The following is a 26730-nucleotide window of genomic DNA, read 5'->3' on the forward strand; positions in this document are numbered from 1 at the left end:
TTGGCTAAGGGTCCAGGAACTAACCGTTTCATTCGCATGTTTTACAGATTTGCCAAATGCATGATTGTAGCAACCTTGTCATGCCTCCAGTTCTTATAGACCCGCTGAGCAAACAGTTCATATTCGGAGACTATGCGCAACCGCCTTATCTCTTACGCCCCACATTCTACGCTCTTCCGAGATGTCTTTCTTACTCGAAAGATGGATATTGTGGTCAGAATTCCTTGAACTGACTTCTGATCTCGATATCCATCAGTATTTATAAAAAAAAGCAAAAACAAAAACTCTGTGTAAACTTTTCATTGCTTCCCACTCCATGAACTTCACTCTTATTCTCTCTTCATACAGCAACCAAAAGGGTCTCTTCACTGTCAGTAACGTACTTCGCTAGACTTTATATCTCTACTACCACGCAGTTTTCTAGACTTAACAGTTTACTTTATCCGTTCTTTTTGTTGAAATGCAACCTATTACCTCTCTGTGGATGTGAGACCCTGTAGATTGTCAGCAATTTTCTTGTTTTTCTACAACAGTCTCAAGACCTTCTTTTGTCCATTTGATTATTCTGGTGCTGTGCGTGATGGTGGACATACACCTTGATTTCATGTTCTAGTATTTATGTTCTAGCATTTAGGTCATTGAGATTGGATTTAGTATTCTCTTTATTCTTCGAAAATATTCTTTTCCTGTCTATCCCTCATACCATCAGTTTCCAAGACTCCCAAATATCGATGTTTATCATAGCTATCTTCTCTTTCGGTAGATTTAATCCATCACTTATTATGATATTTCCTTTTCTTCGTCATAAGATGTCCACGCTTGAAAAAAACCAAGTTCCTTTCTGATGTCATTGCTAAACACTCTCGCGGTATCGGCAATGATCTCAAATTCTTTCTCACTCTTACTGGATTAACAACTTTTAGGTCATGCTGTATCCAACTTCTATTTTTCTTAATTCTAGAGATCATCATCATCATCATCAAGATATCCCATTGTCGATGTAATAAGCACCAGTCATATATTAGTATCAATTTGCCTACCAAGCCCTTTTTCGACCATATTTTCTTTTCCACCAGCGTTTTTTTTTTTTTGCTATAAATTGCTCTTAAAAAAAATTTAAATCAATATATGTTCTAGCTTACAATATAAATTACCACGTTGATTTATAGCATGAGTATCACTAGTTATTCCTGCGATACGGAACCAATATTACATTCATTCTGTATCGCGGGAGTCACCGGTGATACCTAAGGTAAGCAAAGAATTATCCATGACAACACTCCTAAAATTGTGTGACAACGTTTATGCTAGAGTAGGGCCAATATGGAATTAATATACAGTCACTCTAATCGTAAGAAACCTCCTTCAGGTCACACTCTACCGTGTTAAGACAAAAAGAAAGTGATAAATACACTATTTCTACAAAGAAGCTGGAAAACTTTTGTCCTATTTTGACTCAAAGCTGACCTTATATTAAACAACAACAATGATCAGTTTTATCGTTAAATAATGAAATTACTGATGTATCCCATGGTCGGTAAACTGGTAGGTATATTATGTTGCGTAGGAATTCAAAATTCGCTAAAGTTGATGTTGCTTTTCAGATTTCGCGGGTCGATAAAAGTACCCGTCAAGTACTGAGGTCATGAATCAACTTAAATACCTTGTGCTATTATTTTAGGCTTGGTGATATTTAGAGCAATGTTGTTAAATGTGTTTAGTAATCAGAATGTTCTTGACAACCAGTACAAAACGAAAGCGACAGGAAATAAATGAACGCGTTATAAAAACAAAAACGAGATTCTCAATAAAAATAAAGCGTCTGTTCACAATGCGCCGAAAAAACTTCTCCAAAACAGCTTGCTGAAGTGATATGGCGCTACATTCAAATATCTTGTAGTCGCCACTATTTTTGTTTTGCTTTCAAATGTTAATCGTATTATTAATCTAGTCTACTGTTTTATTTACAGTCAACAAATACTGCAATAGCTGCGTGTTATTTATAGATTTTTTTAAATGGAGAACAATACAATCTGCTACACAATATACTTCGAGATACGTGAAACTACCAAAGCCAACTACAGAGATATACTAATGCTAACAAATGACTAAGTATTAACTTTTTGAACAAAGATCTGTTGTTTTTTGAGAATTTTAAAATTTGTAACATGCTAGTATTTGATTTTCCTTCGCTCAATTTTGTTTAACGTTACGTCACTTTCGTTTTGTATGAGAGGTCAAGGACGTTTTGATTACATATGCATTCAGCAAGATTACCGTATTTAATTACATCAATTAACGGTCTGTGTTCAAATCCGTTAAGATTGACATCGACAGTCAACATTCCGGGGTCGATAAAAAAAGTACCAGTCACTAACTAGCTGCATGTTTATAAGTTTATTATTTATGGCCTTGTCTTGTCTAGTTGTTATCAAGTTGTCTCCCTTTGCTCTCTGAGTTCGATTCCCGCCAAGGTTTGATTTTGCATTTCATTCTTTCAGAAATGGGAAGGACTAGTGATAAAATATAAAAATAGAGAGTCGTTGGAGATAGGGGAAGTGTGGAATCAATATAATCGAATATTGCATACCATCATGCTTCTTCTAAGAAAATCTGTGACCTTATGCCTCTATTAAAAAACACGTACATATATATATATATATATATATATATATATATATATTTGTGTATAGGCTAGATATATCTATACACATACATACATATATGTATCCATATACATACATGTGTGTGCGTGTGTACTCTGGTGTCCAAAAAATAAAAAAGGAAAGAAAAACTGCTTCGGTTCGTGGCTAAATCGCCCATGTCATTACATTTGAAAGACCCGTATCCATGCGGTAGTGCGCATGCCTGAACCTCATCATTACGAAAGAGAGGAGACGGTCGTTGTTTGAAAACATTTATATATACATATATATATATATTTATATATATATGTATATATAAATATATATACACACATACATACATACATACATACACACACACACACGCTCATACATATATATTTCCTGTGTCTTCTCTCTCCCTCTCTCTTTCTCTGTCCTCTCTTTATTTCGCGTCTTCAGTTTTTGGGGTCACCCCCCTTCGTTTATTTACCAAAATAGCTGTTAAACCCCCTAATTGAAAGGTACGTGCTTATGCTATACTAATTACAATTTTAATTCATTAATTTATATATTAGTATATACATGTATAGTATAAACATACACACACGCATATATATATATATATATATATATATATATAGTAAACATCAGTCACTCTGGATTCTCGTAAACCTATGTATTACACCACGATGCAATATTCGATTTTATATATTTCATATATATATATATGTATATATATATATTTTACAATGTATGTTTTGAATCTCTATCAAATGACCGGCTAAATTAACGTATTTTCTTCGTACATCGTATCTCTTCCTCGTGTCCCTCTGTCCGTTTTATTTTTACTGATCTCGATTGTATGCATATGTATATATATACATATATAACCTTTGATTTGGTCACTAATAAGATTAGATTTCACAAATTTGATACGAATTTATTTGTGTAGTGTATATTAAGCCTCTGCTATTGAACTTAATAGTTTAATTAGACATGAGATGAATTATTCTCTCTGTATTACAGATAGACTCGGGGGTCTTTCTCTCCTACTTATCGCATCTCGTCAGTCATCCTGTATGTTCCAGTAATTTCAAATTTTCCTCCAAATTTCCTCGTTCAGTCATCATCAGTTAAGCACTCGATGCCTCTCCAATATCTTCCTACTTCTAAAACGATCAACATTGTTTATATATCTCCCGCCTTCTCATTTTTTAGCTATATTTTTTTTCGTCGTCGTTCTATCTCCCTATTGATCGGGCTTTTTATCGATCCAATTGGTTATTCTAACGATTCAGCTAGCAAACCACCTATCGATCCAGCTGGCTAACTCCCTACTTGTTTGTATTTAGATCTAACTATATTTGTTTCGCTATTAATCTACCTAGTTTATTATGCCTATATTTCGATCGAGTTATCTATGTTTATAGCTATATACACTCTGTTTATGTGGCTCTCTATGTACACTATTGTCCTCAGAATTCAACGAAGATCCATACTTCTTTCTCTTCTGCCATTTTCTCTTACAAGAAAGAAATATTTAGCTTTTAAAACAATATGGCTTTAAATACATATTTGTAAACACACACATACATCAATATATGAATGCACATATATATATACCCACAGTTGCTTTCTGAGTAAGAGAGGGAGAATTTACTCAGGAAGAGAAGAGAGGGTGTATATATATATATATATATATATATATATATATATATATATATATATATATAATGTGAATGTGTGCACTCTCACAGACATATATCTCCATATCTTAAAATACTAGGGGGTTTTTTTTCATTAGATATTGATGGATATTTATGTATGTGTGCGTGTGTGTCGACCCGGAAGTTTTGTGGCGGCAAAATGTCTTTAACGTTTCTGTTGGTAAAGTTGTAGCCCTAGCCCAGTTCTAACTGAGCAGACTTTTGATCATAAGTTTTCTAGCCAAGATCATCACCATCTTTGGTACTTCATTATCCACTATGTTTCTTTCTTCTCAAAACTGTGGGGTGAATGTTTTTTAATCGAGAATCAGTATTTCTAACAGGTCGATGCACTACATATAGGCCGTTACTCTCTTGTGTTGGTAGAGGTGATAGAGATGATATACTAATTCTTATGTCTTTTACCTACCTCACCCAACTCCTACAACATTCTAATTTTAGTGAAGTTTCCCTAAACTTATGCAAGACCCAACCACCATCTCCCACATTCTTCTTGGTTAATAACTATCTTACTGCCTACCACCACCGGCGATATATTGTGTAAGGTGTACTCGTTGCTCTTGCCGCTAAAATACAGTGACCTCATTCTTCGACTTGCTTCTCGTCTCTTATCTTGTCTTCACCACATTTATTCAGTTGGTTTTAACTACTACTACTTTGCCAACAAAGCCAATTCTCGATCTGCTTGAAATAGCTCACAAATCTCCGCAATCACCTTTCTATGAAATAAAAAAGAAGGAAGCCAGGTCGATAGGTTATTTTCATAAAGAGTAGCCCAAAATGTAACTTAAAGACTAAGGATTTACTTGTTCGGTTCATCATAACTTCAGTTTGGTGCCCCCAATTCTCTTTGAATTTGTTTTCTCGTAACTTTCTAAAGAATGCATATTTTTAATGAAATCTCACTGCTTTCGGGAATGTAGATTTACGATTACTGTGATAACATGAAAAAATGTTTTTGGAGTTTTGTATTATTCTTCCACCTCGACGTCGGTAGGGGGATAATCCAAAACACCTGTACAATTATATTTTTTCAAAATTTAATCAAAATAATCCTAAGCTGCAATCTCGAATATCCATCTCTGAAACATTTCGTTAGATATTGTTCAGAAAGTTATGAATCGGAGTTGGGTACCAAACTGTAATCATGCTGATGGATTCTAATTTCTTTTTTAAATTTAATATGATGTTTAATAAATTCTTAACTTTTAATGCTAGATGTAGCAAATATCCCTAATTTATTATAAGGCAAAGAAACGAAAAAATAGATAAGCGTACTGTCCTGGAAAGTAGTAGCGTTATCCGCTGGTTTAGCCCCATCTGGTAACCCTTAAAGGAAGGGTAACATTGAACTCTAAGATATAGATATACAGAAACACTGGATGGTCACAACTAGAACATTTTTTTATCCATAGATCGGGGCAAGCTTGGGTCTTGGAAACGCAATGTGAGCGCTTTATAACTAGTGCCACCTGCTTTGGATTACCTGATACAAAACATCTTTTAAAGTAATTTAAGTTAAACCTTCCATTAAATTTCATATTGATGTTCCAAACAGCTTCATAATAACAGTTATTGTACTAAATTCGTTATTTTTTTTTTAATAACTGAAGTAGTGTAAATCAACACAAATCAGGTAATATAAGGGTTTCTGGTTAGCTTCTCGTCTCTCCAACGTCGTTGATTACGGTGATATACTGTGATAATTGCCTCTTACAAATTTGTGTTGGGGTTAAGTCGTAACTTTCTTCCTTTAGTTGTTTAGCCCCTGGTCTGTCTGGACAAAAATATTCCATTTGTGAGGGACATTATATTATACAATAAATCCTTTTTAAAAACTGCATAGTGATTTGAGAGATTTCTAACGGATCGAGCTCTTGTAACTAAAATAGAAAACATGGTTTGAACTGTCACTGGATAATATTGGTTAGTACCAGTTAGCTACTAGAAATGATTTGACTGATTGTTCTTATTGGAAAACTATTAATCATACTACCATTCCACATAATGTTGGGCCTATATTCAATGAGGTTCCATCTTCGAATTTCTTTTACTGTTCGTGTCAACTTCTTCCGATTTTTTTTCTCCTTAAGGATATCTTCAGGTTATTGTTGTTTTGAACATTTGAGATTCAATATCTGCGAACTGTTGTTATTATTTCAGTGAAACACTAATTAAGATGAGGGAGTATTTAAGATATAATATGTGTTTTTGTATTTGATGCGTTTAAATATGGTGTTACATTTTCGTCTTAAAGTGAAACTGAAACAGCAGCGTTTATATTTTCTCATTGTGAAACAGCAAACGTTTTCAAATGCAAACAATCCTATTCATTATACATTGGGCACTGCAGTTGCAAAAAAAAATCTTCAAATACAGACGAACTATACAAAACCTTTGTAAAGGGATCTCCGTCGGTTTCCTTTAACTGGATTACCTGCTCGCTGAATTGGCGTGGAGGTGGTTGGACATTCTATAGGCATGTGTATCGGTCCAGATGGACTATATGTAATCTGAACCTTTCCCCCCTTATTTTATTTATTTTTTTTTTTTACGGAATCCCACGTTTTAGGCTATGGAGATTCCGATTCTGAAAATTTTTTTTCAAAAATCTCAATTTCAAAATTTCGATCCCCCCCCCCCCCCCCAGGTTTTATATAGATCCACAGGGTAAACCTAACCCTAACACTAGTTTTGTGAGATTTGGCTGTTATTTCTAGCATGTAAATAGCCTACTTGGTTGGGGGGGGGGGTTGAAATTTTTCAAGAATTTTTTTTTCAGAATCGGAATCTCCATAGCCGTAAAAAAAAATTAATAAATAAGAGGGGGAAAGGTTCAGATTACATATAGTCCGTCTCTACCAATATCCTTAAGGTAACTATTCTCGAGTAGAATCAGTTTGGTATAGTGTGTTGATAAGGCCCGCATCTGCGTGATTGTTTAGCGAACTTTTAAACCTTTCGATCATGTAAATTGCTTAACTGTGACAAGTTTCTGATTTAAAAAAATTCAAATATATACAATTTGTAAATTCCGAATCTTCGATGCTTAAAACAAAGTCAAAGACCACATTTATTTCTTTTCTGGAGGACATAAAAACTTTGAGGGTTAAACGAATAACTGTTGTTTTCTCTTGATACACGCTGAACCTGGTAGAAATAGCAGCTAAATCTTAAATTAAACCTACCGTCTTAAAAATGGAAGCACACATGGATTATCTAATATAATCCTTGGTATTCAAATGCCCGAGTGTGGCGTAGGGTGATCAAGACGTTGAATCGATCGCGTGGAGTTGAAGTTGAAGTTAATCTCCAGGCTTAGAAACTTCTGGTGTTGTGAAGGTTAACCTGTTTCTTCATAACTAAGATAAACTTGGTACACACGCGTGTTTTCATAGATTAAAGACTTGTCGTTAGTTGTGTTTGAGATCAACGATACCCCACTAGCTCTTGAATTCCGTTTTCAAATGTATGAAATCTATATTTTAAGCTTTTCTCTATTTTAGAGGGGTAAAACTACTATAACTTTCTTCCTTTAGTTGTTTAAGTCCCTGGTCAGTTTTAATCGAGCAGATCTATTTGGACAAAAGTATTCCATTTGTAAGGGACACTATGTTATACAATAAATCCCTTTTAAAAACTGCATGGAGATTTGAGAGATTTCTAACGGATCGAGCGATTTCGTAGAAGCTCTAGTTGTTTTGCATGGTATTTATTTTTGAAATGATTTAGCTTAATAAATATGTATGTGTGTGTGTGTACATACACGCGCACGCGCGAAAGACAGGACATTCAACTCTGAAGGCCTTGACCGTGATGGCTCAGACAAACATACACAGTCATCGGCAAGTGTGTGTTAATTTTCTTATGGTGTTTGTGCAGGAATGGATTTATGGTAGATGCTCGCTTGTTATTTGATATTGATCGGATCCAATAGATAGGAAAGAAGATAGTTTATATTATATTATTAAGAGGGTTATTAATTTTTCTTATCTCATTACAGTTGTAATCTTGCCGAACACACACACACATACAAGTATATTTGTGTTCTTTTATTTCCTAATGAGCAATATAGAAATATGGAAGTTGTTTTTAGTGTTAGGCATATGCACATATACTGAAGTGAAAGTAACACACCCACACTATATATGTTTGTGTGTGTGTGTATGTATATTATATTTATTTATCTACCCTATATATATATAATGATGGCGGGAAACGTGACATCAGAAATAACGAAACTGAAGACAAAATGTCTGGCTTGATTTGAATATAGTGGGGTGGTAGGGCATTGATATACAGAGAGATGGCAGAGTTAGAAGAAATGTGCAACTGCTACAATTGGGTCAGTACCGCCATTGGCTTGTACATTGTATCATAGTATGCACTCTCTTCCTCTCTCTCTCTCTACTTCTCTCCGCATACACACACACTCGAACGCACGTGTATTTTTTCGTTGCTAAATTGTCAGTTACATAGTTGCAAGTTCATGTAGCTGCTGCTATTTTTACATGCTTTGTATGAGGACTTGCTTGTGTGTTTAAGTGTAGTTGTGTGTGTGTGTATATATATATATATATATATATATATATATATATATATATATATATATATATATATATATAGATATATATATATGTGTGTGTGTGTGTGTCTGTACGTGCACAGGTATGGTTTTGTTAGGCCTCAGATCGGCTCTGGTCGAAACAGAACTGTGATATCAAAGTGTTCCAGCTGTGACCGTTTTGTGTTCTTGCACATCCAGGACTACAGTGTCTTTTCAGTGAACTGTGATTTAATGGAAATTTGTTAGCTGTTAACTCTAGCTGGTCAATCGACCACATAAAGGTTTGTTGGTTCCTATTATTCATATGTATATGTGTGAATTTATAGGGTATGTGTGTGTACATACGTACATATATATTTGTATATTTATGTGTGTATGTATGTACATAAATATATATGTGTATGTGTATATATATATATATATATATATAAAACCATTTGACATACAGAACGGTAAAATAAATAGCAGACTGAGTATTTTAATCGATTTAATTAGCTGAAAACTCTTGAAGGCAGTGCTCCAGCATGACCTCGGTTCAAAGATTGAAATTAAGGAAGAAAATTATCTCTGTATACTCAACAATGCATATGAAGTTTGGAATCTCCAACCACTTTGTATCTTGTATAATTAACCCCTTCTCATTCTTAGTATATAGGCAAATCTTAAGCTAACCGAAGTGGGGAGATGTACTGAATGAGTATACTGAGAAATAAATTGTAAGTGAATTCAAATGTCTCTTAATTGGAGAGAGAGAGAGAGAGAGAAACAAAGGAAAGAGGGAAAATCTATTGGTAATAATTTTAAGCGATCGTCAAAGATTATAAATAGCTTATTGTTATGACTTGTTATTTCTTAATTACTCAATGTCATGACAGTTCCATTTGCCCTCCTCTGTGACCTACTTTTCATTTGTCTATCGATTACGCCACCCTAAAAGATACCTTGCTATTTTTTCTTTTTTTTTTTCCATTAGCCTCTTACACCTTTGTGTGTATGTATTTTGTTTTCGTCTGGTTGAGGAGGTAGCAAATGCTTCCATATGTTTTCCAGAGAAAATTATTGTTTTTAAATGTGTATGTGTGTGCATATGTCTCCTACATATCTGGAGGTATATTTATGTTACTTATAAATCCATTGGCAGTGGTTTGGTTTTGTTTAAAACAAAAGTATGTCTCTATACATTCTGAGTCAAAATCCCACCGAGGTCAACTTGGCTTTTTTTTCCTTCCTCGTTCAATAAAATCAGTATCCGGTTACAAAGAACTGGTGTCATTATAATTTACTATTGTATTACTATTGTTATAATTCCAATAAGTGAAACAAGGAAAATAATGAAAATATGTATTAGGACAAATTTTCTTTTCGTGGTACATATATATGCATATCCTTGCTTGGAGAATGTTAAGAAAAGGAGGGAAATTTTTGGTGGTGGTGGTGGTGGGGGGATTTCTCCTGTAGAAGGTTATGTAAATATAAATACAGGGTGTCTAGTTGTAGTTTCACAGCATTAAAATGTAAAAGAAATAAAAACCTTCCTTTGAAAAGGACACTTTCTGTTGTTGCATGTAGCCTTCCCAAATGAATGGTAACAGCCTAAGTAAAATTAAGTGGAATGAAGTGTTAGGCACCCTTGTATATTTTTATCAGCTTTTAACTCATGATTTGTGAAAAGGTAGTCTCAGTTTTTTAACCATTCAGCCAGTCAGCTTTTCTTTTAAAAAAAAAATCCATAACTTGGACTTAATCACTGTTAGAAAAATCAACAATATCTACTTCAAATTACATCCTGTTCTTTTAAAAGGACACTAGTCCTTAGTAGACAATATTTGAAAAGTGGTTGGATAGTCATGGCTGGGATGCCTTTGATTATATGTCTGCTGGATTACGGCCAATGTAGGGTTAAATATTCATTATTTGGGATATCGTGTTATTTGATTATTTTACAGTCAAGATGATATCTTTATATGTAGTGTCATATTTTCATACTTTTCTCACATGAGTTCATCCGTTCTACACTTGCTTTTTTGTCACTCAGTGGTGTTTGTGTAGACATATGTAGAAATAAAGAAACTTATATTTTATATGTCAGGGTTTTAGTCAGAGTAAGCTTTTCGTAGCTGGTGATACGCAGCCTAAGTACCTGCAAGAAAAATAGGGAAACTGGAGATTTAATCCAGATAGTTTCCAACAGTGAACTAAAAGTTTCTAAGGATCGTGTTAGGTCTGCTTCTCAGAGGAAAAAATCTAAAAGTGTTTTAATGTATTATACTTTTGCCAACACTGAGAGGATGTTTAGCTGGGGACATGGGACAAGGCTGAGTTTCAGCAAAGTAAAAGGAATTGTTTAAATGAAAGATGAAAAAATTTTCATAAATAGTTAATTGGGGGATGAAAATCTCATTTTTTCCCTTTTTCTCAGAGCCCTCCCTCTCTTTTTCACTGTCTCTGACATGTTGATTTTCTCTCTGCACTTTAAAGTAATTATTATTGCTGTTAGAATTTTCTCTTTGGTATGTATTTGTAGAACTGAAAAGTTAAAATTCCTATGTACAGAGGAAAATATCATACTCAGAATTATAGTTGTGTGTGACAGAATGGTAAAAGTAATGATGTCACCAAAATAATTTGAATATGTGTTAAGATAAGAAATACTGGCGCCAAGGTTACATCATTTTGGTAGGATGCTGTTTTTGGTTACCACTGTTTCTTAAGCTAATTTTAGCTAAGGTGTGTTTGTAATTATATGTGGTAGGTCTGAAATAGCAAAAATGCCAACAAGTACTGGAAGTTTCTTTGTGTGTGCCAGCTGATGATTTCTTCAAATGTTTGATGAGATTATTGTTGTACTTAGAACCGAAAAACTATTCCTCTTTCTTCCTCCCTCAACTTTTTAAACTGTTTCCTATGTCTTTTTTGTTGCTGTTTATTTTTTTATTCCTTTACCACTGGACTGTAAATCACACCCTGCTAACTGAATAGTGTACCTTACTTTCTTATTACTACCCTTAACCTGGTGAGTACCACAACATAGTACCATATAGGAATACTATGAAATAATTTGTCTTTTTAGAGCAAGTCAGTTTGGTGGCTATTCCACTTCAAGCTTTGGACATCCCAAAGGGAATTTCAGTGAATTGTACTCTTGTGTTTTTTTATTGACTCAATGGCCTGAAGACACAGTACAGTGTAAACAACTTTGTAAAACCATCAACTTTTCATCTGGTTGCCTGGAATCTTGTAAGTGTGCCTGTGTTTAAGAGGGCTGTTGCCTCTCTACCAAATTGAAAAAAATTGTCCCCTGTGTTTCTCTCTTCCTGTATCATGCTTCAACACTATTAGCCTCACCTTGTTATCGCTGTCTCACAGTGGTGAATGAAAAGTCTACTCAACTTCTAATAAGAGCTAATTAAAAGACCATTGTTATACATACTCCCAAACATGCCTCTTACTATTTAATAATTCCAAAGCATCATAGTTTTTTTCATACTGTCTTGACATGCTTCATGCTTGTGTAAGAATAGCTTCTTTTTTTTACTAGGAAAGGCATGAGAGTCACCATTTCTTCTATTCCTCCTTAAGCATTATTTTCATCTTGTGTTTAGTTGCATTCCTCTTTGTTCTGAGTTAAAATCTCTTTGGAAGTAGACTTGTCCTCTTTCTTTGGATTTGATCAAATATGTATCAGCCAAGTACTGACATTAAATCTAATCAACAAAGCCCTCCCTATGATTGTGTGGCTTTTTGCCTATGACAGAAATCCTCATTATTAAACTACTTCTCATCCTTCCAGCATCAGATAAAGTATCAGTCAAATACTGGGGTTTGATTTAATTGACTAATTTTTGGCCCAGCACTTGTAAAAATTATTGTTGTGGATAGCAGAGTATATGATGATGTTTCAGTATGTATTCTGTTTTTGTTATTAGGTTGTTTTTCAAACTGTATTGATTTGTTGTGTTTCTCTCTCTCTCTCTTTTTTTCTCTTGTTAAATATTAGATGGCTGAAAATGGACAGGAAGAAGTAGATCCATCACTGGAAGATCAACTTTTAGCTGAGGACGAAGCTGAAGAATCTACAGAAACCATGGAGAATGGTCACTCTGACGATTATCAAAAATTAATCGATCATGGAATCGATAAGAAAGTAGCTGATGAATTGATTAAAATATACAAAACTGGTGAGTTACTTCCTACTTCTTTTAGTTTTTGTAGTTATTATTGTTACACATTTAACATGAACACCATGAAAACTGCTATTAATGTAATGAGGAGGAAACCTGATGAATGTATTCAAAAAATAATAAATATTACATTTATTCTTATAGGAAAACAAACTTTTATGTAAGCGTATGTGTGTGTGTGTGTTAACTAAGTTTATATTACTAGACATAAAGAATTTGTGCTATCTTAATTAGGAGCACTCCGTCAGTTATGACGACAAGGGTCCCAGCTGATACGATCAACAGCTTGCTTGTGAAATTAATGTGCAAGTGGCTGAGCACACCACAGACACGTGTACCCTTAACATAGTTCTCAGGTAGATTCAGTGTGACATACAGTGTGGCAAGTCCAGCCCTTTGAAATACAGGTACTACTCATTTTTGCCAGCTCAGTGGACTGGAGCAACGTGAAAATAAAGTGTCTTGCTCAAGGACACAGCGCATTGCCAGGAATTGAACTCACGACCTCACAATCATGATCTTAATTAGATTACATATGACAAACAGCCATCAGAATATAAACACCTTTGTTTATCTTTGTACCATAATGTATATCTATATCTATCTGTCTGTTGATCTATCTCATCATAATCATTTAACGTCCACTTTCCATGCTGACATGGGTTAGATAGTTTAACAGGGAGCTGGAAAGCCAGAGGGCTGCACCAGTTTCCAGTTTGATGTGGCATAGTTTCTATGGTTGGCTGCCCTTCCTAACACCAACATGTATCTATATATATTCTTAGACATATATGTGTGAAGGCGCATGGCTCTGGTTAGAGCGTTGAGCTTACGATCGTGAGGTTGGGAGTTCAATTCCCAGACCAGGCTGTGTGTTGTGTTCTTGAGCAAGACACTTTATTTCACGTTGCCCCAGTTAACTCAATTGTAGAAATGAGTTGCGACATCACTGGTGTGAAACTGTATCGGCTTTTGCCTTTCCCTTGGATAACATCAGTGGTGTGGAGCGGGGAGGCTGGTATGTATGGGCACCTGCTGGCCTTCCACAAACAACCTTGCCCGGACTTGTGCCTCGGAGGGTAATTTTCTAGGTGGGTCTCCAATATATGTATATATATATATTCACGTGTGTATGTGTACACATTTGGGTATACGTAATATATTATGGGAGAAAAAGTAGTAAGTATATGTAATAGAGTTTTATTCATTCTACCAATTTCTTATATTGTATAATACTTTAAATGATGAAAAGGTGAATCTTTTGTCCCCCTACAGAAACTCTGAGTACTGATTGATTTAATCATCAGTTGGGACACAGACTTAATGGATTTTAAGCCAATCAACTTAGCCATAGTACTTATTTTTGTTTTGGTATTTATAGAATATCTTTATATCAGATGGCAAAGTGACATAGAATTTAAACAAACCAACACCAGTGGTCAAGCAGCAAGGCACAGTCATGATGCACACACAGATATGCACAACATGGTTTCAATTTCTTAACCACACACCCATCCCTCATCATCATCATCGTCGTTTAACGTCCGCCTTCCATGCTAGCATGGGTTGGACGGTTTGACTGAGGACTGGCGAACCAGATGGCTACACCAGGCTCCAATCTGATTTGGCAGAGTTTCTACAGCTGGATGCCCTTCCTAGCGGCAACACTCCGAGAGTGTAGTGGGTGCTTTTTACATGTCACCGGCACGCAGGCCAGTCAGGCGATATATATATATATATATATATATATGTATGTATATGAAGAGCTTTTGCACAGCTTCCATCTTCTAAATTCACTTGCAAGGTACTGGTCATTTGGGTGCTGTAGAGGAAGACACTTGTTCGAGGTACTGCACAGTGGAACAGAACTCAAGACCATGTAGTTGAAAAGCAAATTTATTTACTCAGCCGTGCCTGCACTTTGTATATATTTATGATTTGCAGGTATGCTTGTGTGATTAAAAGTTATAGTCTGATATCGCAGAAATTTTGACAAAGGTGTCTTATATTGAAGTCTTGGGTTGCTCAATATCTTGTGGATGTAGTTGTGTTGACAGAAACTCTTCAAAACCTATCATATGTCTATGTATGTATCTGTGTTTGTGTTTTTTAACACACCTCTAGTTGTTAAAGGGATGATGCTTCAAACTATTAACTTAGTATTTTAACAAATATATTCCGTTAAGATAAGTACTAGAGCAGATATGAACGTTTGTCCGACTGGATATGAAGTTCGCTTTATATTTAGCCTGATTGAATAGGAACCTGAAATTTGAATATCTAAATGTGAGGTGACAACTGCAATGACATAAACAACCCTCACCCCTCAGCATCAAGTACTATTTTGAACTCCTTACCTGTGTACATTATGTAATATTATATATACATTAATTTTCTTTTATAAATATTCTTTTATTGTTTTATACATTTCGGCCAAGAGGGCATGGCCATGCTTGGGCTTCCAACCACATGGTTTTGGGTTCAGTCCCACTGCATGGCAACTTGGGTGAGTTTTCTACTATATCTTTGGGCTGACCAAAGCCTTGTGAGTGGATTTGGTTGACAGAAATTGAAAGAAGTCTGTCATATATATGTGTGTCTTTGAGTCTGTGTTTGTCTTCTCATCACTGCTTGACAACCAGTGTCCCTGGATAAAGGCACATAAAATACACCATTTTGAGCGTGGCCGTTGCTAGTACCGCCGGACTGGCCTTCGTAGGATTTTTGAGCGAGATCGTTGCCAGTGCCCCCGGATTGGCTCTTGTGCAGGTGGCACATAAAATACACCATCTTGAGCGTGGCCGTTGCCAGTACCGCCTGACTGGCCTTCGTGCAGGTGACACGTAAAAGCACCCACTACACTCTCTGAGTGGTTGGCGTTAGGAAGGGCATCCAGCCATAGAAACTCTGCCAAATCAGATTGGAGCCTGGTGTAGCCATCTGGTTTCACCAGTCCTCAGTCAAATCGTCCAACCCATGCTAGCATGGAAAGCGGACGTTAAATGATGATGATGATATATATAAATATATATATATATATATATATATATATATATATACACACACACACACGCACACACACAGACACACTTTTTCTGCATTGTGCTTAACACTGGAGATAGCTTGTGAACATTGTTGTCTGGCCCATCCACAGTTGACTGTAGTTTACAATCAATTATCTTTGGCTGAAATCTATATCCGTTTGAACAGTAAAGTAAAACCCAGTATATATTATAATTATAAACAAATTTGTTGGTTTGTTTTTAATTGAATGCTGATCTAAAATCAGATAATACTTCCTCTCAAATCAATACCTCTGCTTCATTTAAGATTGATTCTCAGATATCTGTATTAAATATCTGAGATGTTTTCTGTGTTTTTCTATTTCACTTTATTTCTCTCTTTTCCTCCAGATAATGAAGTAACTTTTTTTTTTAATTGTAGAAATAAATTATTACATTAATTAGAAACTTTCTTTTAGCCAGCTAGAAAGACTACATGAAGTTACTCAGCTTGCTAAAAATATTAACTAAATCTCCCTCAAATCACATTTCTACTCTCTTAAAAAGTGGACGCATTAGAAAATATATCAATCTGAGGCTGAACAACAGCTACAGGTTATTTTACTTGTATTTTTTCTTTGTCTTATTCTGCAAATGAATTATGGCAGTGCCTTTAACAAATGTGTGCCCTTCCCTTTCACATTCAGATTACTCTCATCATCATCATCATCATCATCGTCGTCAGTTAATGTCCGCTTTCCATGCTAGCATGTGTTGGACGATTTGACTGAGGACTGGTGAAACCAGATGGCTACACCAGGCTCCAATCTGATTTGGCAGGGTTTCTACAGCTGGATGCCCTTCCTGATGCCAACCACTCAGAGAGTGTATCACATTGCTTTGAATTAATCATGCATTATCTCCTAGCTTTGAGATTTCGATGATGAGATTGTTTATTTTTAGAATGACTTTGTAGGGTAAGTGTAAAAAGCCAGATCTGGCAGGTTTGACCATAAAACAAGTGGATTTGAGCTGGATATGGCCAGTTTAAATAATAAAGGGTTAAACCTGCTACTGATCCATAGAAGTAAGGTACTGGTTTTATAGGTGACCCTGGCTGGCCATGTGGTCAGTAGTTCACTGGAACTCTTCTAATCTACCTGTTGTAGTTATTCAGGTGGATGATGAACTTAAATTATCATCCGTTTTGAGTCTGTTGTAAACATGCAGGTCACTGATCAGATTGTAACTTTCTCCCACAAGACTTATAGGCCCTGCAATGGGTTAGGGATGTGATGCGGCGTTTTCGTTTTTGGCTTGGCCATTAAAAAAGACCCTGTAAATTTCTGACTTTATTAAAATCGATGTACAAAGCATTTTCACAGTTTCAATTTATAGCTTCAGTCAGTTATTCTCCAGTAGGCTTATAGTCCATAAGGAGGCAATTTAACTCTAAAACCTACAGATGCAGCAATCATGAATGTTATCTATCACGTTGTTGGGAAGTCTGAGGTCAGCTCAATTGAGCAGACTCCATTGATCATAGAATTAAGCAGACAAGGGCATGGCTATGTGTTAAGAAATTCACTTCTCACTGTATGGTTTCATGTTCAATAACACTGTGTCATCCTCTACTATGGCTCCATTTCTCAAATATGTGAATATTTCCAGTATGTGCTACACATGGAAAAGTGCTGGGCTACAGTGTTGTTTCTTGACATTCCCTGTTTATAGATTGTCCATTTACTTGAAAAACAGGTAAAGTTTAATGACAGGAAGGGCATCTAACTGTAAAACGATACCTCAGTAATGTGTGTGAGACCCATGTTAGTATGGAAAAATGAACTAGTTAGGTTTGATGTAGGTTAAGTGCTAAAGATATTCTAAAGAATATACTGCATTCCAACATGCAGCAGTTTATCATATGTGGCAGTGTGCATTGCACATTCTTCTGTCGACTGTCCTGCTTATTCTGTTGGAACTTCATCAGCTTATTGATGGTCCAGTAGTGACTAACTTTTCTTTATTGTGAATTTGCAGCCCCAAAATTTATAACTACAGACTTACATCGGAGTTTGTTGAGGGATAAATTTGACTTCTGTAGGATAGAATAATTGTCAAAATAATTCTTTGTTTTATAGGCACAGGAGTGGCTGTGTAGTAAGTAGCTTGCTTACAAACCACATGGTTCTGGGTTCAGTCCCACTGTGTGGCACCTTGGGCAAGAGTCTTCTACTATAGCCTTGGGCTGACCACAGCCTTGTGAGTAGATTTGGTAGACAGAAACTGAAAGAAGCCTGTCGTATATATATATGTGTGTGTGTGTCTTTGTTTGTCCCCCCCCCCATCGCTTGACAACCGATGTTGGTGTGTTTTACGTCCCCCGTAACTTAGCATTTTGTCAAAAGAGACTGATAGAATAAGTACTAGGCTTACAATGAATAAGTCCTGGGGTTGATTTGTTTGACTAAAGGTGGTGCTCCAGCATGGCCACAGTCAAACAAATGAAAGAATAAATATTTGTTAGGATACACACACACACACACACCAGGTTTCATCATGATGTGTTTTTTTATTGCTGACATGGATGGGTCTGTTTCAGCTTATCAAGCTAAAGCAGAGGGAGGAGGGGGAAAAAAACAATCAACCCATTTATTTCAGAAAATAACATTAGTTTCTCCAGATCTATATCTTGAGACAAATTACATAAAATCAGTGGGTGGAGATCATGGATAGAACTTCTGTTTGGTACTAGATCTCAGAGATGATGTCCAGTTTGTGGTTAGCAGCTGTTGTTGTTGATGGATATGGAAGATCCTTGTGGTAGGAGTGGGCCTAGAATTAGTTCAGTCAAATGTGAGAACAGGAATAATGGCATAAGATATGCAGGCATTAACATGATGTTTTGTAGACTTAAGATTAAAGACATATTCCAGGTGTTGCATTCTAAGATTTAGGATTAAAGACACATTCACAAATGACATATTGTAAGACTAAGGGGTAAAAGACAACTCAGTATTGTGGTATTGTAAGACTTAAGATTAAAGACACACAGATGTTATATTGTAGGAGTTTAAAAATTCATATTCACATGTTACATTGTAAAACTTAGGGATGAAAAGAAATGGGTACTCCAACTTATACAATTCATGGGAATATAAATTAAGTTTAAAAACTTTTTGTGATATTTTATGAAATTAGCTAATTACAATAATTGATAGTAATGACTAATAGTTCCAGTTCCTAATATATGTTTCAAGTTTAGCATGATGCTTGCAATTTATGGTAAAAGATAGGCATTCATAAATGTAGCAATCCTTTGATTACTATTTTCAGCTTTTTATCACACTTAATGAATTTTCTGTTAGCTGTTCTTTTATTATTGATTTTTTAATTTTTTATCAGTCTTTGAGATATGAAAGATTAAGACAGTATTTAAAGTATGATCCACAGGCTACTGTTCTAGTAGTCATAGAGTACTTTATCCTCTTAATCTTCAGTGCCTGTAATTCAGTGTGAGATTTCTGTATATCTGCTAAAAGTAAACATTCTAGAGTCTTTGAAATGAAGAGAGTCAAGATGTATCTTCACACCCTAAAACCTAGCTAAACTATGTTCTGTGCTAGGTAGCTATGGCTAAAATGATGATTAAAAGATGTGTAACAAACATAAAGTGTGTTAAGACATCTGACACAGTAGGGCTGTGGATAGGACCCCCCCCCCCCCACACACACACACACATCACTGTTTTCAATGTCGTCTGTTTGTTTATGACTTAGAACCAACTACAGTTAGTAACTCAACCACAACTGTTATACAATAAGTTGTTCAATGAAAGAGTAGATACAATCCCTATGACATTTGCAGCCTCTTTTCAAACTAGTGAGATTTACCCAGTTATTGCTCAGTTGGAATATCTGGTCTGATCTCATTCTTGAAAAGTTAGTTCTTCTCTTACTGCTAAATTATTTTATGATGATTATTGCTATATTACTGCTTCATAAAAATACCTTTATTGATATTTTTTATGCAATACATCTGGTCATTCCTTTAACCCTTTTGATAACAACCTGCCTGAGATTGTCTTCGCCCTATGATACAAACTTCGTGTTTTAAAATGAGCTAGATCAGGGGTTTTCAAACTTTTTGACTTGCGGACCCCTTTATATTTCAGGCTTTACCTTAGGGACCCCCTTATAAACGCTTAAGAAATTTATACATAAATATTTGCTTAAAATAACATATATTTTTACATTTATTTATTTGACAGTATTTAACAAATAGGTTTATTGTCAATTAAAAGAGTTTGATTAAAAAACATATATAAAATCAAATTGCCCATAAAAAGTATTTGCTGTCCACGGGCCCCCTGTCTTGTCCTTGCAGACTCCCTGTGGTCCGCGGACCACAGTTTGAAAACCCCTGAGCTAGATTAAAACCTTACATTAAAATTTCGTGTTAATTTATATTCCAAACTCTACCTTTAACAATGATGGAATTTTTTTTTTTTACAAAATTCTTCATTTTCGAAATAATTGAAACAAGGCTGTGTTTTTCAACAGAAATATGCTAACAACAGGGTGAAACATTTGAATCATCTTCACCATTTGAAGTGACAGTAGACAAATATAGTTCAGATTGTTTCACTATAGTTCATACTCATTTAGAAGAACAAAAAAACTATACTTTAGAATCTATATCCTAGTATATATGGTTATCAAAGAGTTGACCTGTTAGTCTCTGTAATAAAGATCCATTAATACACAAGTTCCTGCTCAGGCCTGGTCTTGAAAAAATTAACCGTAATTTGTGTTACTGATCTTTTATAATGAGTAACAATAATACAGAAGGCTTGCTGTTGATTAACAAGATAATAAGAAGATGACTGCTGCTTTCCGAATACTGCCTGAAAGAGACTCAGGTTTGTCTGCTAACTAGGTCATCATCTGGAAACTGTTCCCTCATAGGGACATAGAATGATGGAATTAAATATGTGGTATGTTTGACACCATACATGATGCAAAGTGTAGTCAATAGATGATGATGATGATTATGATAGTTTCACAATCTCTTTGGTAGATATGAACTTCAAAAAAATCCACTAGTTTTCTATTGAAGTTACTGACTTCACGTGAAAGTCAGCAATACAGGATCCATATACAGGCTTTGTTAGCTATTGTTTATTATTCATTGTAGATGTATGGCCTTGTGGTTAGGGTGTTTGGCTCATGATCTTAAGGTTGTGGGTTTGATCTCTTGACTAAGTAACTTATGTTCTTGAGCAAGACATTTTGTGTTTCAAATGCTTTTCATTATCAATTAATAGTAATTGATTGTGATAACATGACTTCTCCAAAAATCACTGTGATGCCATTGTTGTATTTTGTCCTGTCACCTTGCTTGGAATTGCATATCAGCCAAGTGCTGGGGCTGCGTTCTCTCTTCCAGCTGTCTCATCTAGGTGTTCAGCTGTGTCAAGGGTGGCAGGTCACGTGAGCACCTAGAACAGTTAGCAAAAGCATGGCACATACTATTGATTGATGCTTGCTTGTGAGAGAAGGCTATGGTGAGAACTTGATGTGGCAATAAAGACAAAGTCTTTGTCATATAATATCTTAGTTTGCTTCAACACTTACCTTTTAACTGCAATAATGACTCATAGGAGATAAAAAGTTTTTTTTTTCTTTTTTATGAGGGTGGGTTTGTGGAAAACGCATTATCAATGAAGATTGTTGACTCTATCCACCAACCACCTGTCTGCATGTTATAGGTAAGTTTTATAGTAGTGGTAATAAGGACAATCTTTTCTACTGTAGGCCTGACGTTTTGGTGGAGGGGGTTAATTGATTATATAGACCTTAATGTTTGAAAAAAGGAAGAAAGGCAAAGTCAAACTTGGCAGGATTTGAACTCAAAATGTAAAGACAGTTGAAATGCTGCTAAGCATTCTGTCTTGCACTTTAACAACTCTGCCAGCTTGCCATCTTAATAATAATAATGATGATAATAATAACTATAATAAAGGAGTTTAAAGGAGTAAACCAATCATCATTTATGTCACTGACAAAGTGAGAATAAACTAGTTATAGATGTTTATATTTCAGTTTTGTTCCTATCTGTGCCTATTTTTACCTCAGTTCTGCTAGGCTTGCTTTGGTGGAGGGAGGTGGTGTCTTCTCCAGTGTAACCTGTGGCCACTTGCAGTGGTCCTGTCATCTCTTTCATGAAACTCAGCCTCTTGAGCTCAGTCATTTGTAGATAATTTTGAATTTTCAGTCTCTTGATGAGCCAACTTTCATTCTAAAATACCTTTATGTATCAAATATTTTGTGTTTCCAAAATTAGGAAAAATTAAAATTTTTGCTTCTCACAAAAAGAGCTACAATCAGAAGCTTTATGCATGACCCTTTCTTTGTGTTTTTATGCTGTTCTCAAAATTCTGTTCAAATTATTTCTGTATGGTGCTTTGTTGTTATTCAGCTCAAGTCAGTCTTTATTAAACTGATGTGACGATCTCTAAGTGGTAGGATGTGATTTGAGAGAGATTTGGCTGTTATTTTTAGTAGGTTGCACAATCATGCTGCAATTCCCTTGTCTTCTCATGGTGTGGACTCCCGCTTGGCCAGCTCTTGTCAAACCGTCAAACCTATGCTAGCATGGAAGGGGGACGTTAATTGATGATAATGATGTTACATAGATTTGTTTTGTCTAATTGTTGGACTTAACACTTTAAACTAAACGAATACTCACAGGTTGGTGTATGTGTGTGTCTATTTAATATATAGGTTGTCCTCAAAAAATGTATAAAGTGAATGCTTATTAAAATATATTTCATTTTCAAAATTTTATAGAGAATCTACATACAGAATTTAATTTCTTTATATGTGTTTTCACATTTCATTTGGTATTTGCATTCTCATTCAATGGCTAACCTCAATTAATTAACTGTTGCCAGTTTTGTACTGTAAACTTAATAGTTTAAGTATCTCCATAAAAAAAGTCTCCTGGTGTGAGATCTGGTGAACATGAAGGGCATTCTCCCGAACATCTTCCAATCCACCTGTTTAGAAAAATCTCATCAAGGTAGGCCCTTAAAATATATTATGGTAGTTTTGGGGATACCTCATCTTGCTGGAAATAAAGCTCCACATTTTCTGTCCTCAGGAATGCATGGCATAACAGATTGTTGCAGCATGTCCAAATAAATAGGACCAGTCACTGTACTATCAAAGATGAGTAGTGTAATTAAACCATATGATAATAAACTGTACCATGTTGTACACTTGATTTTGGAAGTTTATATCTCACAGATTTTCATCAACTCTGACATGTTTCTTGTGTCCTTTCTTGTTTCTTGGGGCTCATTGATGTCTGTGGTCTCCTGGAATGTTCCACGTGGATATTCTGCACAGTTCCATCTACTTCAAATTTATCTTTAGTTTGATTGATGATAAGTCATGTAGTTGGATCTGGTTGAAACTCTCTCCTAAACTGTCTTTGCACTTGACTGCATTTACAAATTTCCAGTAGAACTTTAGGATAAATCTTCTTTGCTCAAAGATTAGTCTGGCTCCCTTCATTATTTCTACTGCGTTAAATCTAAAAGCAAATGAAAATTAATTATCAGCTGTTAAAGTGTGAATACGTTTTTTTGGTGCACCCTCTGTGTGTGTGTGTGTGTGTGTTTCTGTTTGAGACAAATGGTTGGTTTATTAAATCAAATGCTGCTTGTAGATTTTTGACATGGTGGGGTCAAAGTATTAGGCTACCACCTCTTTGTGTTGTGAATTCATGCCTACAATGCAAATATTATTTTAACCCTGGCAAAATACTTGATTCCATGTAACCCCAGTTTAATTATCTGGAGAGTATGTACTTAAGTTTAGCAAGTATCCTGTCTACAGGTAGACAGATCTGTTATCTATAATACACTTCTTCTATGAATCTGTAGTTTGTGAAAAACAGTAACTTAAAGTAGTGATACTAAGGCCCTTAATAGATTGGGTTTAGGAGAACAAGTATGAGTCCCAATCTCTTACAGGAAGGATTGAAGTCAGCCTTTGTCATTCTTATTGTGTTCTCATTACTTGCCTATGTGGACAGTGAATTGACAACTGAGTTCCTTACCCACAGGGTCACTACTAGGGTTGAGAAAGAATTATTGTGTTACTGGAGTCAGAGTTAGGCATGTACTGATTTTGAACAAACATAAATTAAGATATAATGCTGATGGTAGGGGAGGTTCTCTTGCTGGATAATTAACTCCTGTTAGCTATTGTTTGTATTTATCCATTGAACTGCATGTATTTGAGCAATGACCAAATTGCTGAAGAAAAGATGCCCTCTTTGAATTAGTAACTCTCTTAAATTGGCAGCAGCTACTACATGAAACTCTTGAACCATAGAACAAAGAAGGTAGATGTACTGTTAGCTCAGAATCATCATCATCAAATGAAGTAGACAACTGTTTCTCAAAATGGATGGTGGAAAATTTTGTACAACTACAAATCAAAATATAAAAATAAATTTCAACTGTTAGCTAGTAGGGTATGTAGGAAGCACAGATCTTACCCAAGTTTGGTCAAAGCCATGTGCTAAAGATTGGGGTCATTAATTGTAGTCAAGCAATGGTGTGTTAAAAGTTCTCCTGTAGTAGGACAGTACTATATTAAGTAGTTACCTGCATCTAAATAGTATCTGGGACTAAATTCATCTAGCTTGATACTGTGTGTATGTACATGAGAAAAGGGTGTGAGAGCATTGAGAGTGTTAGAAAACAAATGGAGTGAAACACTGAATTAGAGTTTGAACATTGAAAATTAAAATATCACTGCTTATTTATAAAACAAGTCCAAGTAAACAAATTTCGGTAAGATTTTTTTTAATGGATTAAAAGAAATGGGAAAGTATGACAGCACATAGAAACTGACTATAGAAATTATCCCTATTTATCTAGAGGTCATTAGTGATATCGCTATAGCTGTATCAACAATCTCACCCACTGAAGTTAGTATTGAGACACTCTTTTCTGCACTGGCAAATAGTCAAATCAGATTTAAGAGCTTCTATGATAGAGGATCTGGTGGAAGCAATTCTGAATTTAGGGACATGTCAGCAATCTTAACATTTAAAAAATTATTTTTATTATTATTATTATTTTTATTATTATTATTATTTTTATTATTCTATAGGTATAGTGTTTCTTTAGTGAAAGAATAAACTTTCCAGTTTTTCACAATATAGTTATTTCATTTAATGTAATGTTTCATGTTACACTTCATTTAAATTTATATTTAAGCAGTGCTTTAATCTCAAAAATGTAAGGCTGTGTCTAATTAAGTATGTGTAATTAATTGTAACTTCAATAAAAAAAAAAAGGCAACAACAGCATAGCTATACCCATTAAACTCAAATTTGAACAGGTTGGAATGCTAAGAAAGAAGCATAGTGATGATACACATTGGTCATATATATTGTATACTTTCAGTCTTTGTAAGAAATAGATCATTAGAGTAATTACAAATTGAGGGGTAAAAGGTTCTGTGTATTGATTGCACAACCACCCTGTCATTGCAGTTAATAGTGACAAGGATATAAACCAATTTCTCAAACTTGGCCAGCTGCTGCACTCACTAACATATACCACACAACTCTCAAATGGCATGAACGGTACTTTGTTGTTGTTGTTGTTGACTTCATCACACATGTAGTATATGAACATTGATCTCTGCACTGATCCAAGTGTTTCTTTCATATCTGTAGATACACTTACATTTTCTAGTTTGTTTTTATCATATATTATAAATTTTAGGAGTGTGTGTGTGTGTATGCCTGCTTACTTTATTCTTTCAAGTGCATGGCTTTTTCTCTTACTGTTTCTGTGTTTATATGGTCCCTGTAGAGTATGTGCTCTTTCTTTAGTCATTCCTCTGTGAGTGTTTGTGTTTCTGAAGCACTCTCTCCTATGTATGTGTTCTTCATTTAGTAGTGTGTGGTCTTCAGCACACTCTTCTGTCAATGTACTCTCTCAAATGCTCAGCATGTGTGCACGTCTACTTGTAGTCTTGCAGTATGTTATCCCCTGTGTGTGGTCTTCTATCATGTGATTTTTAGTCTGGGTAATCCCTCTTCCCTTTTACTGTCTGAAATTGTCCTTTTAATCTATTTATTTACTCCACTATTGTTACATTTGTGTCTTAGTGTCTTTGTCCATTTGTGTTATTATATAACAGATGTCAAAACTACAATTTGTAAATTCTCTAAAAGAAAGTGTTGTTAAGATTCTGCACATTGGTTTGTATTTATTATTCTCTAGTGTTTGAGTGAACAGCTATTAATTAATTCTACCTAATTTATATCTTTGTTCATTTAAAAAAAATTTTTTTTTAGGGAAACTTTCCCAGTCTGATTTAGATGACAGAGCAATGGATGCTCTTAAAGAATTTCCTGCTGAAGATGCTGTATCTGTGTTGAAACAGTTTTGTGATAGCAGTTTGGAACATGTTGCTAACAAAAGTGCATTTTTATGTGGACAGATGAAAATGTTTCGACAGAGAACAAAAATACAAGGAATGCCTAACTCTGCTGCAAAAGGCCCCGATGAAACCAAATTAAAAGTATGCTGTA

General features: G+C 35.2%; 1 protein-coding gene across 4 annotated transcripts in view; it reads left to right on the plus strand.

The window, feature by feature from the left end:
• Positions 1-1821: 1821 nt before the first annotated feature.
• The window catches only part of LOC106878788 (heterogeneous nuclear ribonucleoprotein R), a 52023-nt gene continuing 27114 nt past the window's right edge, over positions 1822-26730 (plus strand). Inside the window, exons 1-4 of one of the 4 annotated variants that reach the window (XM_089351120.1) lie at positions 8149-8249; positions 11992-12158; positions 12919-13099; positions 26494-26720. In XM_089351120.1, the coding sequence (XP_089207246.1) occupies positions 12919-13099; positions 26494-26720 (408 nt within the window). In that variant the 5' untranslated portion in view covers positions 8149-8249; positions 11992-12158. Of the gene's footprint in view, positions 2113-2832; positions 3149-8148; positions 8250-8996; positions 9203-11991; positions 12159-12918; positions 13100-26493; positions 26721-26730 lie in introns of those variants that run through there. The other 3 variants (XM_089351119.1, XM_089351117.1, XM_089351118.1) reach the window with 3 other exon arrangements.

The sequence above is a fragment of the Octopus bimaculoides genome, chromosome 4, assembly GCF_046866305.1.
Source record: "Octopus bimaculoides isolate indiv1 chromosome 4, ASM4686630v1, whole genome shotgun sequence".
In the NCBI taxonomy this organism is placed as follows: domain Eukaryota; kingdom Metazoa; phylum Mollusca; class Cephalopoda; order Octopoda; family Octopodidae; genus Octopus; species Octopus bimaculoides.